Here is a 17,871-nt window from a genome sequence, read left to right on the forward strand (position 1 = left end):
AAAAGTTTAAGCTGGGTGCAATGGCTCAATTCTCCTACCTGTTTGAGATATAAATAATGGGGTATCATAGTTTGAAGGCAAGAAAGAAGGGCAAGAAAGTTTGTCATACTCCATCTTAACCAATGGCTAGGCACAGTGGCATGTTCCTGTCATTCCAACAACACAACTTGGAAGTGCAAGTAAGAGGATCACAGCCCAAGCCAGCCCAGACAGAAAACAACATACTACCTCAAAATTAACCTATACCAAAAGGGCATAGAGCCAGGCACCAATGGCTCATGCCTGTAATCTTAGCTACTCAGGAGGCTGAGATCTAAGGATCATGATTCAAAGCCAGCCCAGGCAGGCAAGTCTGTGAGTCTCTTCTCTCCAATAAACCACTATAAAACTGGAAGTGGGGTTGTGGCTCAAGTGGTAGAACACTTGCCTGGAGCTGAAGGGTGCAGGGACAGTGCCCAAGCCCAGAGTTCAAGCCCCACGACCGACAAAAAAATGGGATAGAGTTGTGGTACAAATGGTAGAACACTTGCCTAGCAAATCGAGTCTCTGAAGTCAATCCCTAGTATAGAAAAAAAAGAAAGTTTGAGAACTGCTTAGAATATTCTAGAAAGGAGACTGGACAGAATCTGCCATTGTATCGGCAACTGGCTGGGGAGAAGGCTGCTTTGACCACAAGGACATGTCGCCAGCAAGGCAGGTGTAAGCATTTTAAAGCTTATTATCCCTGAGCTTCCCAGGAAATTTCATTTCACTGTTCTTTCTTCCCTCTGCTTCCTTTTTTCTGTGCTTACTGGATCTTTTCATCCCCCTGACTGCATTCTAAATGTAGGCCTTCTCCCAACTTTGTACCTTGGACCCATGCCATGTCCTTACTTCCACACACTCCCAGCCCATCTCCAGCTGCCTGCCAGACACAGTTCCCTGCTGTCACCTCACACCCAACTAGAACTAGGCCTATCCTCTTCCCTGGCTGGACTTGATTTTCTTACTGATTTACCTCAGTTTTGGTCACAGACACTGGGATCCTCCGGATCCCCGAGACTCAAAATCCAGGAGTCAAGTTCCACTTCTCCTGCACTCTTTTCTTCCATAGCTGATCATCTGCCAAGTCCTGTTACATTTCACCTCCTGCTCTCCTGGCCTTCTTGTCTGCCATAAAGTCCTACAGTACTGCTCCAGTTTTGGCCCTGCCCCACTGCTGTCATATGGTCTTGTCCTCTCAACCTGAACATTAAGGCTCCCTAGTTCTCCTTATCCAGCATTAGCCAACAAACAGCAGTTACTGTTTCCAAAACTTATCCTGTGTTCTCTTGCTTGATTTAGCTACCTGACCACACATACCCCTCCCTCACTGACTATTTGTAATGACCCTATCCATCAAGGCCCTAATATTACGTACCTGATGTGAATCTCTGCATAACACCAATCATGCTACATTTTATTTATTAATGAATTGAGCACTTATTATTTTCCAGGCCTTATGCTAAGAGCTTGAGGTAATATACGGGAAGGAAAAACTGGAAGAAAGCAAAGAAAGGGGTTACATTGTCCAGAAAAGAAACATACTCATTACCTTTTATAATAACAATTTTAAGAGTGCAACAAAAAGGGCTGGGAGTATGGCCTAATGGTAGAGTGGTAGAGTGATAGAGTGCTCACCTAGCATGCCCTGGGTTTGATTCCTCAGTACCACAGAAACAGAAAAGGTCAGGTTCAATTGGTAGAGCATTAGCCTTGAGCAAAAGAAGCTCAAGAACAGTGCCCAGGCCCTGAGTTCAAGCCCCATGACCAACAAAAAGAAAACTAACAAAAAAAGAGAGGGAATAAATTTAATCAAGGCACAGTATATGCATATATGGACATATCACAATTAATTAAACATATAATTAATATGCTCATTAGTTAATTAAACTATTTTAAAAGCTAAATAAAACAGTATTTTTCAGAAGTCAAAAACTGCATATATGTATATAATTTACTTTTTGTAAATAATGGTGAACAATAATCAATAAATAATTTTGTGTTTAAAAAAAAAACACAATAGCCAGGCACCAGTGGTTCATGCCTGTAATCCTAACTACTCAAGAGGCTGAGATCTCAGGATCGCAGTTCAAACCCAGCCCAGGCAGGAAAGTCGTTAGACTCTTATCTCCAATTAACACCAGAAAACTGGAAGTGGTGCTGTGGCTCAAGTGGTGGGGCACTCGCCTTGAGCTGAAGAGCTGAGAGACAGCACCCAAGCCCAGAGTTCAAGCCCCACTATGAACCAAAAACAAAACAAAACAAAGATAGTATTTGTCCCTTGTGAATCCCTGCCTAATGGGCCAGAAAGACATAATTAGCTATGAGTCCCTCTCAGGCTGTGCCTGTGTCCACCTAGTATGTTCTTACCCCTTAGCCTGTAAATATACTCCAGAACTCCATCTAAAACCACCCATCTTTGTGGCAATTCTGAGGTCTCAACCCAAGGCATTGAGCCTGCATGCACTCTACTGCTGAGCCATGACTCCAGCCCTACAACTTTTTTTGTTTTCTCTTTTCTTTCCTTCCGTTTTTGTTTGTTCCTCCCTTCTTTCTTTTCTTCTTTCCTTGCTTTCTTCCTTCCTTCTTTCCTTCTGTCCTTCTTCCCTTTCATGCCAATCCTAGGGCTTGAACTTGGGGCCTAGGCACTGTCCCTGAGCTTTTATGCTCTACCACTTGAGCCACAGCTCCACTTCTGGTTTTCTGGTAGTTAATTGGTCACATGAGTCTCACTGACTTTTCTGCCCAGGCTGGTTCTGAACCATGACCCTCAGATCTCAGCTTCCTAAGTAGCTAGGATTGCAAGTGTGTGCCACCAGCACAAACTCCCTTTTAAATAGAGAATATTTTAGTTCTCATTCTTATCTCTATTCCCTCCCCCCTCCCTCTAGGCCCCTACTACCAGATGTCTACCAACCTTCTTTCCATGCATAAACAAATGAGAAGACTTTCAGTCCCCTTTAAGGTATTGCCATTCACATACCTTCTCTCATACTCTGGCAGGACCCACCTTGCCAGCCTTGTCAATCTTATCTGATTCCATGGCTATATGTTGTTGGTAATTCCCAAATCTGTAGTACTTGTGGTCTCAGAAATCTTACCTCCCTCTGGAACACAGATCACAATGCCATCAGTATTTGAATCCTGCATGTGCTCCCAGGTGGACCCCTCACACACATGTAGGCCCTCAGTCCTCATATTCCTAATCCTTTTCCCCCCACAGCCAGAAATCCTTGACTGTCGCCTCTTCCTTACTCCCCTGTCTCATCCCATTGATGCTATCTCTTCTCTCTCCAACCCTCCCACACTGTCCCTGTCCAAGTCCTGTGATCACCCCTGGGGGTTCAAAAACCAGGTATTCCTACTCAGCATTCCTCCCTTCCAATTGCACCAGTCTCTACATGTTAGCCAGTGGGCTGTCTCAAGTGCTTGTCTCAAAGTGACCTTTGCTCACCTTCTTAAAGCTTCTTCTCATCCAAACCATGTAAGCAAGCATTGTTTTAGGAACTTGTAATATAGGAAGAAGCAAATAGATAAATGTTCTGCCCTCATGGAGTTCCTAGTCTGGAGTAAGGGCCTTGTCTGGGCAAGGCCCATTGTGAAATTCTTGCCTGCTTCCCCAGCCTTGTGACCTGTCCCCCCTTACCACACCTAATTATATCTAACTAGGGGCTGGGGTTGGTTCATGCTTCCTGCCTTTCCACCATAACCCTTACCCCAGTTCTCCCTTGGCCAGACCCCAGTCTACATCACCTCCACTTTATGGACTCTAAAGTTAGTGCTGGCCTCCAGAATGACCTCCATGCAAATCTCAGCTTTTCACATATTGTATGTGAGTCTGGATTTCAGCTCCTTGCCATAAAATGGAAACCATAATAGTCCCTACCACACAGGTTGCGTGTAAGAATTAAGTTTGTCAATCTATCAAAAGTGCTTAACACAAAATAAGCCTGTAGTAAATGTTAGCTGGCATTACTTTGATTTTTAACATTATTACTATACCATTCATTGTACTGATTCTTTAAAAAAAAAAAAAAAACCTCTATTAAACATGTCTCATTGTCCCTATACCCCCGTGACTAACCTAGACTGGCACATAGTAGGTACTTACTAAATGTCCAGGGAAGGATAAAAGGATCGGCTGATTCAGGTTTGTGGCTTGGTTTCCCGTGACCAAACAGGATTACCGAGGCATACAGCAACTTTAGGGCTTCTTCTGATATCCTTTTGACCAAGTAGCTAATTGTATGCTGTTTTCATTGTGTGAGCAAGAGCTGGAAAGGATTGAGCAAGAATGGAGCATTAAGTTGGGCTGATGTATACTGGAGCTGAGCTATTTACATTCCTTTATTCATTGACTCTAAGGTCTAGAAATGACAGACTGCTCTAAAGCCTTTGTTACCTTCAACTCCCCGCCCTCCACCCCACCTCATACCTTCCACTGCCTCATCCCCAGTACAAGGTTCCCTTCCAAAATACTTCCATTAGAACCCTGGAAACCATAGGAGTGCTGAGGGGATAGGGGAAGGGGAAGGGGTGGAGAGGGGTTAGTACCTCCCTCCTTCCTTTGCTGAGATCAAAGCCAATGTTTTCCCTTGAAGGTCGGCTGGCCTCTTTCATCCAGTGCCCCACCTGTCTGGGATGGATTGCTTCGTGCAGTTCCTTTCCTCTTAGGAGCTGGAGGGCAGTTCCAGGGTGGGGCCTCAAGCTATTTCGAGTGCTGGCCAAATCCCTCCACCCCAACATCTCTTTTGCCTTCTGTGATCATATTTCCTCTCTACCTCACTAGTCAGTAACAAGTGGCAAAACCACAGTACTGGAAACAATGAGAGAAATCAGTCCCTCCACTGGCCCCAGGCTAAACTTCAGTCATTACTGAAGCAAGTGCGGAGGGACACACTGGGGTTGTTAATAGGCTTGGTCTGGCACGAGGAACAGGCTCTTCTTTCTGCATCTCAGCTTAGAATCAGAGCTTCACCCACCATCCCTCAGGATGTGGAGAAGACATGGTTAGGCAAAAGCCTCTTGTACTGGGAAAGGGAATTCACATTTATCAAAGGCCTACTATATTCTAGATCTTGAGTTCAGCTTATGGTAGATATTATCTCCCTACCTCCTAACAGCCCAACCAGGTCAGCATTTATTATCCCTGAGGTAGAGATGACGAAACAGAGATTAACAAGCTTACCAGAAGCACACAGCTAAATCCATGTACCACATTCCGGTTTTCTCTGACTGTGAAGCCAGTGTTCTTTCCACTACACCACGAAGCCTCCAGAGCCTAGGGACGCAGTTTGTTCTGGGGGGAACTCTGAATTACTCCACACAATTACCTGAACAGTTAGCTAAAGCTGTAGTGAATCTATTTAATTCTACATATCTTTAAGGAAAAGCTGTGATGGTTTGAGTTTGACTCTACAGGGTATACAAAGAGAACATGCCAGAAGTTTCTACCTTTGCAGAATTCATACTGGTAAAGGCAATTTGACAAGTGAAAAATTCAGACACAACACAGAAACAGGGAAATGCCATGAGTGAGCCAGAGAGGGGACACACAGGACCACCTTTGCTTTAGATAGAGTCTATGTCTTACTGGTACCCCAAGCAGAACTTCTGAGAACAGAGCCAGCAAGCTTCCATGTGGAACTGCCTCCCAACACTGGGACTTCCTTAAATCATCTGAATCCCCTAATGCAAAAACAATGCAAAGAAGCAGAACCCGAGCATAGTATTGGATTGACAAAAGTGGGGACAAGTTTGGGTGGTCAGACATGGCTGTTAACTTCATGTAGCTTGCTTCAGCAAAGCATGGGTTATTGATAACTGCCCAATATGTGGCACAGTTAAAGCCAGCTCCAAATGAAGCCAGGACAAAAGGCTTAATCCTAGTAGAACTGAATTCTGTCACGTGGTAGTCAGTTCTGGCCCCAGCTGATGGTATGGTTAGCCACTGTGTGCTCCTGGTCAAAGAAGACTAAAGTAGCAGAGTGTGGGTAACCACACAGTAGGCATTCACAAGTAAGAACATGTTGTTCCAAACCCTCAGCCCTGGGCAAATGGCTCATGACATGCCTTGCTGACCAAGAATCAGTGTCATTTCTGCATGCAGAGACAGAATGTTCCCTCATCCTATACCTCAATGAGGCCCCTTGCTTCTGATTTTTATAGCATTATGATACTAAGGGCTTGGGTCTGCCAGGGGGGTCTACATCATTGCAGTTGCCTTTCTTCTGCTGTGCTCTTTCTTCCTTTTTTTTGTCAGTTGTGGGGCCTGAACTCTGGGCCTCTCGCGCTGTCCCTCAGCTCTTCAGCCCAAGGCTAACACTCTACCACTGGAGCCACAGCACCACTTCGGCTTTATATGCTTATGTGGTGCTGAGGAACCGAACCCAGTGCCTCATGCATGTAAGGCAAGCACTCTACACTGAGCCACCTTCCCAGCCCTGCTGTGCTCTTTGTAAGCCTCTCTTTCCATAGCCATTAGATGAGTGTAGCACTTGACCCTGTTGAAAAGAGGCTACATAAGGCAAGGGCACTACACCTGTTTGAAGCCTTCTCTTTCAGAGCCAAGCCCACAAAGTCCTTAGGCTCGTACCAAGGAGCCCTCCTTGGTTAAAAATAGAAGGCTTGTTAGACACTGGTAGCTTAAACTTATAATCCTAACTAATAAGGAGGTTGAAAACTAACATAATCTCAGTTCAAAGCCAGCCCAAGCAGAAAAGTCCATAAGACTCTTAATGTCCAATTAAGAACCAAAAAGCCAAAAATAGAGCTGTAACTTAAGTGGTAGATCACTGGCCTTGAGTGAAAAAAGCTAAGGAAAAACACTCAATTCCTGAATTCAAGCCTCAGTACAAAAAGAGGGAGGGGAATTCCTTATAGTTCCTCAGCCACAGTGGAAAGTTAGTTTCTGAATTTTTCCTCAAGTAACCTCTCATCTCTGTTCCATATATGCATTTGCTAAAGACCATTTCAACTCATAGCTTCTTCCATTTCTACAATTTGGGGTGTCAGGCTTCATGCAGCAGGAAAGACCTAAGTCCTCCTGCCATTCTAAGTTAGCATACACACGCACGCACACATGCTCATGCACATAACATGGCATTAGTAGAACAATCTGAGGCATTTTCATTTAAATTAAATGTGCAGACATTTCTGTCGTGGATGTGCAAAAGCTATCTCCCCATCAAATGACTCCCATGGATTCCATTGCAAGAATCCCTAGAGATTGTTCCACAACATCTCCCACAATGCCAAATGCACATGTAGACTCCTAACAAGGATAATTTGGTGACAATGGCAATAAGTGTGGATTGTTTGTAAAAAAAAACTCTTTGAATGGCATTGAAATTATGACACATATCAAGATCCCTGTTTTCATGCTCACTGTACCATTTTCTTTTTCATGGAATTTGAATTTCCCTGGTTTTCTTATCCTCTGACAGTATCACTGTTGAAAGCACATAGTTTTAAGGACCATATGCTGTCTCTCCAGAGAGTGTACACAAATACTATTTCTGTTCAAAACTAAACAGAAATAGTAGCTTTGTTTATCCCCCATTCAAAGACTTGGCTCAATTGAATGATTCCCTTTGTTGTAGTGTTTTCCACCAAATGGACCCTAACACAGAAACTCAGTCAGTTATTATGACTTATCAGGGGTCACAAGGAGTCATCAAGTAAGTCAGAAATAGAATCCACAAACTTTTAATTTGATTCCTTGAATTTAAGAAACAAACTGCACTACAGAGGAATAAAATCTAAAATAGAAAAACTCAACTTGTTTGCCATTCCTGGGGAAAGGGATTCAAGGCACCCAATGTCTAAGGCAGCTGCCATGGGCTGAGGCCCTCAGAGATGAAAACATGAGGACTGCCGCCTTCCAGTGTGGAAGAGGAGAAATCCAGGCATTGTGGGAAACTATCATCTGATTCAGAATGTGCTTGTGAACACCTAGAGCATGGCAAAGGAAGCCACCTCCATGATTACAGTCCTCACTGCCACTGGCATGTGACCTGCATATGCTAGGCAGTCCAGTTCTGTCTACCAAAGCAAACGAGGCCCATAAGATAGGTGCCAACAGAATGCTGTGGGGTTTGGTGGAGAATAAGAGACAGCCTGTAAAGGGACTAACATTTCATCTTCACCTGGAAGGATGAGGAATCCCACATACGCACAGTTCAGGCAGTAGGGATTAGAGGTGGGCCTTTGCAAGCCCCAGGAAAGAGCAATGACAAAGATCCTACAGGAAGACAACACAAGGATGTCTGGGAGAGCACAGAACAGGGTTGTGTGCTAGAGAACTGGGAGAGATAAAAACTATTGATGGAGACAGAAGTTAAGACCTGAGCAAAGGAGCCCTTGAATAGCAAGCTAAACAATTGAGTAATCTGGGCTGGGAAAGTGGCTCAGTGGTAGAGCGCTTGCCTTGTATGCCTGAGGCCCTGGGTTCGATTCCCCAGCACCACATAAGCAAAAAGAAAATAAAGCCGGAAGTGGCTCAAGTGGTAGAGTGCTAGCCTTGAGCTGAAGAGCTGAGGGACAGCGCCCTGGCCCAGAGTTCAGGCCCCACGACCGGACCCCCCCCCAAAAAAAAAGAATTGAGTAATCTCATGTCATTGAAGGCTAAAGGAACAGTAATGCCACCATTGCAGGGCCTCCTGCCCAGTGAAGCCTTCTTGGCCTTGTTGGTAGAGGTAAGTTTCTTTTGATTGTCCTGTTTGTATGTGGTTTGGCTTAGAGGTTTTATGTGGTTTAGTTTGTTTTTTGGCCTTTCCCTTTTCCTTACAGTTTTTCACAGCATATGGTCCTGATTATGTGCTGGAAATCACGCCAAGCTGCCGGCCAGACCGCAATGAGCCCCACCAAATCCAGAAAATCCTCAACTACATCAAAGGTGAGCACCACCCTTCAAGTTCTGCCCTCCTGATTCCACTCAGTTTGTGGTAACCCTTCGTGGGGGGGACTTCCTCAAATACCATTTGTCTTTTCCTGCCTAATCATTTCACTGACTTGGAAAGGAAACATCTTTTGGGCTTGACAGCTTGTAGCCAGAATCCATCACAGGACACTGGTTGATATTGTCATTTGGCTGGCTAATGTCACCTTCAGAAAAACAAAAGGTTCATCATTAGGCACCTCTAAGGGGGAAATCAGTTCTAAAATCTGTCCTGACATACTTTTTCTTTCAAAAGGCCAACTCGTAAAACTGAGTTTAAGGGCTAAGTGTGTGGCACAATGTAAGAATGTCTGCCTAGCACGTGTAAAGTCCTGGATTCCATCTACAGCACTGTAAAGAAAACTCTCTAGTTTAAGATGAGGGAAGTTTGCCAGCCACCAGTGGCTCATGTCTGTAATCCTAGCTACTCAAGAGGCTGAAATCTATGAATCACAGTTCAACACCAGCTCAGGGAACAAAGTCTGTGAGACTCATCTCCAGTCATCCACAAACAAAAATGCTGGAAGTGGAGCTGCAGCTAGCCTTGAACAACAACAACAAAAATCTTTAGCACAGCACCCAGGCCCTGAGTTCAAGCCCAGGACTGGCACACAAAAAAAAGATGAAAAGAAGTTAAAGTCAGTTTAGCCCTGAAGGAGTCCAAGTGAGAAATGGGCTCACAGATATTGTTTTCTAGTGTGGATGTATCTTTGGTGTAATAGAGCCTTGAGAGACTGTGAAAGTCCACTAAGTAGTCAGGGATTCTCATGGCCTGGGAATGGATTCCCCAGTTTTACCTAGAGTGGAGCAGGGAATGGAACAGCTGCGCTTTTCTTCTCTCCCCTGAGGCTGCCTTGGAGTCATTCCAGCCTCAGAGTTCAGGGGAAATGGTGATCACTGGACCATTGCCCTCCTGATCATACTGTCCACAAGCTGTGTAGGGTCACTACCCTCAGTTCTCCAGTAGTGCCCCAGATCAGCCCCAGCTGCTTCTTTACAACCCACTTCCCATTTAGCATTTGCTTTTATGTATTTCAAGCAGCTATTTTCCTGTATAATTGATATAATCATTGTGTTATGTCCTGTGTAGCTTTTGGATTCTAATTATTTGCAGAGTTGAGAAGTCAAAGGTATCATATTGCCTGTTGTAAAGAGTAAAATTGCCATTTATTCATAAAATTACTAAGATAGTGCCAGTTCTGGAACCTTGGGCTCCCTCATTGGAATGTAATCCAGCATGAAAGGAGGCTGCAGTTAGTCTGAGGGAACATTCTATGTCCTAAGGGTTTTTGTTGAGGGTTGTATTAAGCCCTATTTCCACCAGCAAAGACTACTCTATGATGACAGCAGTGCCTTTACGCAAAGATTCCATGTTCTGAGCTTTAGCCAGAGAAATTTTGGAAGCTAATAAGTTGTGGACTCTCAAAGCATTGTTTATTGCCTTCAGCCTCCTCCTAACTCTGCTGTTTGAAGCCATCTCCCTCTGATCTATCAATGGCCACTCACCCCACAAGTCCTCATTTCCTAACCAAATAATCCTCCCTTATCTTCAAGACTTTCCAGAGCTGGCTCTTCTCCAGTCCTTCCCCCTGTGCTGCAGCCCTGATGAATGCCAGCAATCCTTCCCTGGTTTCCCCCTGTGCCTCTCAGACTCAAACACACTTCCAGTTTCTTTCAGGACTCATCTTAGACCAATTTTTATCCCTTTTCCTTCAACTCTGCCCCTTTTCCTATCCAGTCTCTAAATCCTGGTAGAGCGCAGACAGAGCAATAAAAACAGAGAAACCCTACAAGCCTCTGCAGCGACTTACTCACACCTATGTGTGTGGGGGTATGTGTGTGCCCTGTTTCTCTGCACACATCTCTAGTCCCCATAGCTCTACAGAGTGTGACATCTTGATATAGAAGAAATAGAAATGTCAAGCCTGGAAAATCATAAGGAAAGTAAATGACAAGGGAAAAGAATTAGGAGAAGTAAGACACCTAAAAGAGAAATGAATGAGAGATGAGATTTTTTTAAAGGCTCTAGCCTTGGGTGGAAAGCAAATAAATCCTAGAGGAAATGGAAGTTACATGGAAGTCATTTTTTTTAAAGATTCTGTTCGGTTAAATCAGTATTCTGGTTGTAACAATGAATCTAAACTGGGAGAAAAACATATGGATGAGGAACTGGGTCCTCTAAAGCAACTAGACACATACCAAATAAAAGGACAAGGCTTAGCAGCATTTTATCTGAAAGAAGAATTAGGGATTGTAGTTGACACAGAGATCAGCATGAGTCAGTGGGGCAAGGTGGCCTCCAGAGATACTGATGCAGTATCGACCTCACTTTAAAAGGGCTCTAGACAAATAGGAGCATGTTCTAGGAGGTCAGATGGACTACAGAGAGGACTGGAGCCCAGGCTCCAAGAGGTCTGCTTGGAGAAGCTAAAGCTTTCTGGAGAAGGAAAGGCACATAATCTCTATTTCATATCTCTGCAGAGGCTGTCACAGAGCAGAGGACAGAGACAGGGTCTATATGGCCACAGGGCACAGAGCTGAATCCATGAATAGATATTATTTTTTAAAGACTGATTTTCTTGCAATTGAAGGACAGATTTTTCTAACACAGCTTCCCAAAGTAGAGCAGGCTGCCCATAAAAGAATCCAGTCTCTGTCATTTGAAATATACAAGTATAGGCTAGAAGATCACTTGGCTGTCACACTCTAAAGCTGCTTCTTCTTTGAGTGGGGAGGATGATTAGACTGAATTATTGTCAAGGTTCCTTCCCACCCTAAAATTCCAGGATGCTGTACATTGCAATGAGAACACAGAAAAAAGAAAAAAAGACTATGGTAAGAGTGCAAGGTTGGTGGATGAGTCACAGTTGCGGGGGTGCGGGGGATAAGGGGGAGTGTAATGCTGTGTTATATAGGAAAGAATCAATGCAGAGGAGAAGAATGGAAGTCACTCATAGTAGGTGATGAGGATCCAGGAAGGGCGGACAACAAGTACAGAGTCTATAGAATACTAGAAATGTTCAAATTTTTCTATTTAGCCATCTTCTTTCATATTAACAAAGTCTTACATTCTAGCTATGAAAATCGGCAGAGTACATGAGTCCAGAATCAAAAAGAAAATCAGCTCAACCTAGAAGAAATGAGGCTAGAAAAAAGTCCAATGTTGCTAAAAATGGCCAGGCTAACCTGCTATACTGATACCATGCCCCTCAGCCTGGTGACGCAGGCTGCCATCAGATAGTGTGTTGCCATGACAATGGTCAGTGTGGAAAGGCTGCTGAATTTTCTACATTCTAAAAGATTTTCCTGAACCTATCTCCAAGACAGCCATTTGTTCTTGCAAGTAAAATCCACAGTGAAGCTGGTTGTTTCTCACTGAGCTTTGCACACTATTCAAAACAAAAAGCAGGTTTGAGGACACAGGGTGACATGGGGAGGTGATATGTCAATAAGCTATTAGATGCATTTAGCCCCACTATAGGTGAGGGAGGTCATCCACCATGTCTAGTTGAATTTGTTCAGCCTTTGAGCTTGTTTTTATTTTCTCCTTCTCACAAAATCCCTTACAAGCACAAAGGCTGAGAGTTTAGCCTGTTGGCAACCAGACTCAAGAAGATATGTCTTAGAGAGATGTACTCCACATGCTATCAGATAACCTAGCTTTACCCCCATCTTTTCTGTCCATTAGTCTTTCTGAGAGAAAAAGGGGGGAAAAATAAAACAACAGAGAGTCAATTCTAGCTGTCCCCTTTAAAGAGAGACAAGGTTTGTTTTGCTCCCATATGAATTGCTCTCAAATTTAGGATGCCAATGATTTCCCCTAAAGGTATGTATTCACAAGGAAGTATGGGTTAAAGAGTACATAGCTGAGCCTACCTCATGACTACTTCTGGAAAATCTTCCTTGCCCTATCTTCACATTCTGGGAGTTGTTTGCCTTTCCTCTGGTTCACATACTTCACAGGAATTAGCTCACAGTGAAGCTTCCAGAGTTGGAACAGTGCTGATGGGATCAGTCCCCAGAGGGGACCAGCTCCTCAAGCCTGGCTAGCTCTGCATGAAGAAATGGGGGAAGAGGTAGGAGGCCTGCTAGTCTGTGATACTGATGACATTTGAATCAAATGGGGGCCCATAGGGGGCTCAGAGCTTCAGGTTGCCTCCCAAACCCAACCCTCTAGGGAGGCAGCAGAGTTCATTGTGTATTTGTGAATATGTGCTAGAGTTTTAATTTCAGGTTTCAACACTTGCTCTGAGTTTCCAGAGCTATACCCCAAGGTTTGCCTGGGATAGAAAAAGAAATGAAGGGACACTAGAGGAAAGAAAAAGGCCTTGGACACATCTGCCCTTTGTGACCCTTAATAAAGGAGGTTTACTTAGGGCAGCCTCTTTGGTACAAGATCTGGGAAAGGGGCTAGCAGACTGATACAGTATGGGGAGAGACAACACAAGTGAAATAAGAATAATAACCATTATTTATCTACCACATGAGGAAACAGATTCAGAGAAGATAAATGACTTGGCTAAGCTCTTCATTTATTCAGCAAGTTAACTAAGTAGTTAACTAAGCACTTGAAGTATGCCACACTGTGCTAATAAGAATAATGGGCAGACATTTAAACTGTTTATGAGGGAGTTTGGGGGTCATATTGTCTCTTTTTTTGGTGTGGTACATTGAGAGTTTGAACTCAGGACCTTACTCTTGCGAGGATAACAGGATAGCACTGAGACACATCTTCAGGAGGCTTTTCACTGGTTATTTTTAGGATAGAGTCTCACTATCCACCCAGGCCCACAACTCAAACATGACCTGCCTACTAATTTAGGCTTCCTGTTGTCACTGAGATCACAGGCATGTGCCACTGTGTCCAGCTTCCCTTCTATGGAGATGGAGTCCCTCAGGCTTTTCTTCCCAGACTGGCCTGGCACTGTGATCCCTTTCAATTTCAGCCTGTCATAGTTTAGGATGATAGGCACATACCACTGTGTCCAGCTATAGGTTAAGAAAGGGTCTGCCCACCTTTCCTTCCCAGACTGGCCTAGAACTGACATCTTCCCTTCTCAGGCTCCAAAGTACCTAAAAGTATGAGTGATCCACCAGTGCATAGACTGTTTGTCCTCTCCTTAGCAGCATTGCCCATGAAATCTGCTTTCCAGCCCTCTTCTACTTTTACCAGTTGTCCCTAGTAAACCCATCCCACTCCAGCTCTTTCTATGTGGCTAGTCCAAAGCACCTGAGATCTTTGTCTCCCTAGAAATGGAAGGAAGAAATGCATGAGCAATCCTTAAAGTTCTGGTCCCTGACCTAAATTGTTTTGTTCTCCCCATCTCTCTATTCCTCCATGCCTCCATCACTTGTACCATACTAATCTAGACCATCCAGGTCCATTCTGAGCTTAAGTGAGAAGCAAAAGAGAAGAAAAGAAGAGAGAACCAGCCATCTCAACCAGCTCATGCTGCCTTAAAGTGTACATCAGCCATCATTCCCTGCTTTTTGTTGGTTCAGATGGGAGTCTCACAAGCTTTTTGCCCTGGGTAACCTTGAATCACAGCCTCCCTACTAGTTAGTATTACAGGCATGAGCCACCATGCTTGACCTGCCCTTTACAGTTCTACAGCCCCAAGCTGATATTCTTTGCACATCTGCTGGTAACATTCTCAGGAGGCAAGCAGCACCTCCTCTGGCAGCCTGCAGTCTGAGGATACCATCCTTCTAGGGGTTGGCAGTTGGGGCTTTGAGTCTGACCACATTTAAGGACTGCTGGAGCCTAGAGCTTGAAGTTGTGCTCTTGCCTAGTAGAACTCTACAACATGGAAACACAGATTTCTCCCACGCCTTGTCCTGCCGCCTGAGAAGCTGTAAGGATCAGTTGAGAGGCAAGGTTGCCTCCAAGGGCAGACTGATGATTGCTTTAGGACCCTTTGAAAGGACTTTGGAGCAGGATTATGGAAGATACCTTGAGCCTATTTGAATGGCTTCAAGTGAGGATCTCTGTGACATCTATGTTTATCTCCCTTTCCTGTCCCCTGCCCTCTCTATCTCCCTCTCTATCTCCTTGTGATTCTTCCAGAAGCCTATTTCAACCTCAGCTTCCCCACCAAGCAGATTCCTCTCCTTGCTTCACCAAACAGTAAAAGACATGGAAATATTTGTTCTTGTTATTTTTGTTGTAAACAGAAAAATAAGCTATAAAAATGTTCTGCTGGCTAGGCACAGTGGCTCTTGCCTGTTATCCCAGCCACTCTGGAGGTAGACATTGGTTTGTGACTAACCCAGACAAAAAATTAGTGAGACCCCCATCTTAATCAACAAAAATTTGGCAGCTGGGCGCCAGTGGCTCATGCCTGTAGTCCTAGCTATTCAGGAGGCTGAGATCTAAGGGTCACTGTTCAAAGCCAACCAGGGCAAGAAAGTCCATGAGACTCTTTAATTAACCACCAGAAAACCAGAAGCGGCTCTGTAGCTCAAATGGTAGAACTCTAGCCTTGAGTTAAAGAGCTGAGGGACAGCTCTCAGGCCCAGAGTTCAAGACCCACAACCAAAAAAATAAAAAGCATGATGGTGCATGCCTGTCATCCTACCCATATAGGAGATATAAAGAGGAGGATCTGGGTCCAGGCTAGCTCAGGTAAAACCAGAAAACCCTATCCCAAAACATCAAAAACAAGAAAGGATGAGATGTGGTTCAAGTGATAGACTACCTGCCTAACAAGCATGAGGTCCTGAGTTCAAACCATAGTACCACAAAAAATGCCATACTAAAAATTTTTCAAATTCTGAAATAAAAGTGAAAGCTGCTTCCCCAACTTAAAGTAATTTATCAACTTTTAACAAACTTTCGAAAAATTTGGCAGATCACTTATGAAGACTTGAAATATTGCCTGGGAGGAGGCATGGCTCAAGTGGTAGAGCAGTTGCCCACCAAGCACAAGACCCTAGGTTCAATCTCCAGTACAAGAAAAAGAGAGAGAGACAGAGAAAGAGAGAGAGGAAGGGGGAGGGGAAAAAAGAAAGGGAGAGAAGGAAGGAAAGAAGGGAGGGAGGAAGGAAGGAAGAAAGAAAGAAAGGAAGGAAGGATTGAAATGCCTACCAAAATCCATGAAGTGAGAACTGACTTTTTATGCCAGTCCTGGGGCTTGAACTCAGGGCCTGGGCACTGTCTCTGAGCTTCTTTGCTCAAGGCTAGCACTTTACCACTTGAGCCACAACACTACTTCTGGCTTTTTCTGTTTATGTGGTACTGAAGAATTGAACCCAGGGCTTCATGCATGGTAGGCAAGCACTTTACCACTTATCCACACTCCCAGCAAGTATAAAGCATACTACACTGTGCTGGCTACTTTATGCGTGCACACACACACACACACACCATCTCATTTAATCCTCATAGTTGCCTTAGGAGATAGTAGCCTAGTGCCCAAAAATGTTGTACAACATCCCCTTAGTGATGTTATGTCTAAATGTAAAGTCCTGGATTTGAATCCAAGGCTGGTGCCCCTTCCAAAACTAACATTGCCCTGACAAAATTACTCATCATCCCTTGTCTGCCTTTTTCCCCAGTAATCTGGAAACTCCTTCCCATCACAAATTGAGTTGTGAACTGGTTCACGCCTGTAATCCTAGCTACTTAGGAGGCTGAGATCTGTGGATCATGGGTCAAAGCCAGCCCAGGCATAAAAGTCTGTGAGAATCTTATCGCCAATTAACCAACAGAAAGCTGGAGGTAGCACTGTAGGTCAGAGTGGTAGAATGCTATCTTTGAGCATAAAAGATCAGGAACAGCGCCCAGGCCCTGAGTTCCAGCCCCATGACCAACCATAAAAAGGAAGTATGATTTGTGTTTCTATATAGATGGGCTTTAAAATATATGTAAAATGTGTGCATGCACGAGTATGTGTGTGTGTGTGTGTGTGTGTGTGTGTGTGTGCGCGCGTGTGCACGCGCACATGCGCTAGTACTGAGTCTTGAATTTAGGATCTGGGCACTGTCCCTTAGCTTTTTTACTCAAGGCTTGTGCTCTACTACTTGGCACTGTACCTGCAGACAGATGAAAAATTACAAACTATAGGGTGAACATTTTAAAATCTCAGGTGCCATTTCCTTTACAGATACCTCTAGGGATTCTAGGTGCTTCCATTTATCTTAAAAATATATCATCTCTTGACTCCCAGTGTAAATACTTTTCTGTCTGGCAGAAGGGAAGAAAATCCAAAGAGCCTCCTGAGAACCACCTCACTTTCCAAAGTTACCACTCACTGTAAGGCAACTATCTCAGTCTCTTTGGGTTTTCTCTTTTGCTCCACTATCTGCAAATCGTTTCCTCCTTTTATGATCACTATTACTGTATAATAAATCTTAAAATCCAGGTAGAGTAATTTATCTTTCTTTCTTCAAAATTATTTCAGCTAAAGTTTAGGCATGGTGGCTCATTCTATAATCCTAACATTTGGGAACCAAGGTGGGAGGTAGCGAGTTCTAAGCCAGCCTACTCTACATAGTAAGATCTTGTCTCAAAACTAAAAAATTAGCCAGGTTCCAGTGGCTCATGCCTGTAATCCTAGCTACACAGGAGGATGAGATCTGAGGATCACAGTTCAAAGCCAGCCCAGGCAGGAAAGTCCATGATACTCTTATCTCCAATAAACCACCAGAAAACTGGAAGTGGTGCTGTGGCTCAAGTGGTAGAGCGCTTGTCCTGAGCTGGAGAGCTGAGGGACAGCACCTAGGCCCAAAGTTCAAGCCCCACTACAGCCCAAAAAATAAAAAATTATTTTGGATAATTTGTCTTTGCATATAAGGTTTAGAATAACCTACAAAAAATCGTGATGGGCTGGGAAGGTGGCTCAGTGGTAGAGCGCTTGCCTTGCATGCCTGAGGCCCTGGGTTCGATTCCTCAGCACCACATAAGCAAAAAG

At 44.2% G+C, this 17,871-nt stretch overlaps 1 protein-coding gene across 1 annotated transcript in view; it reads left to right on the forward strand.

Annotated features, from left to right (window-relative positions):
* LOC106000662 (histone deacetylase 8) overlaps window positions 1–17,871 on the forward strand; it is a 264,784-nt gene that overhangs the window by 227,331 nt on the left and 19,582 nt on the right. The window contains exon 8 of the mRNA XM_013035949.1: window positions 8,812–8,917. Coding sequence (XP_012891403.1) covers window positions 8,812–8,917 — 106 coding nt within the window. The remainder of the gene's footprint in view (window positions 1–8,811; window positions 8,918–17,871) is intronic.

Source organism: Dipodomys ordii, unplaced genomic scaffold, assembly GCF_000151885.1.
Source record: "Dipodomys ordii isolate 6190 unplaced genomic scaffold, Dord_2.0 Scaffold232, whole genome shotgun sequence".
Classification (NCBI taxonomy): domain Eukaryota; kingdom Metazoa; phylum Chordata; class Mammalia; order Rodentia; family Heteromyidae; genus Dipodomys; species Dipodomys ordii.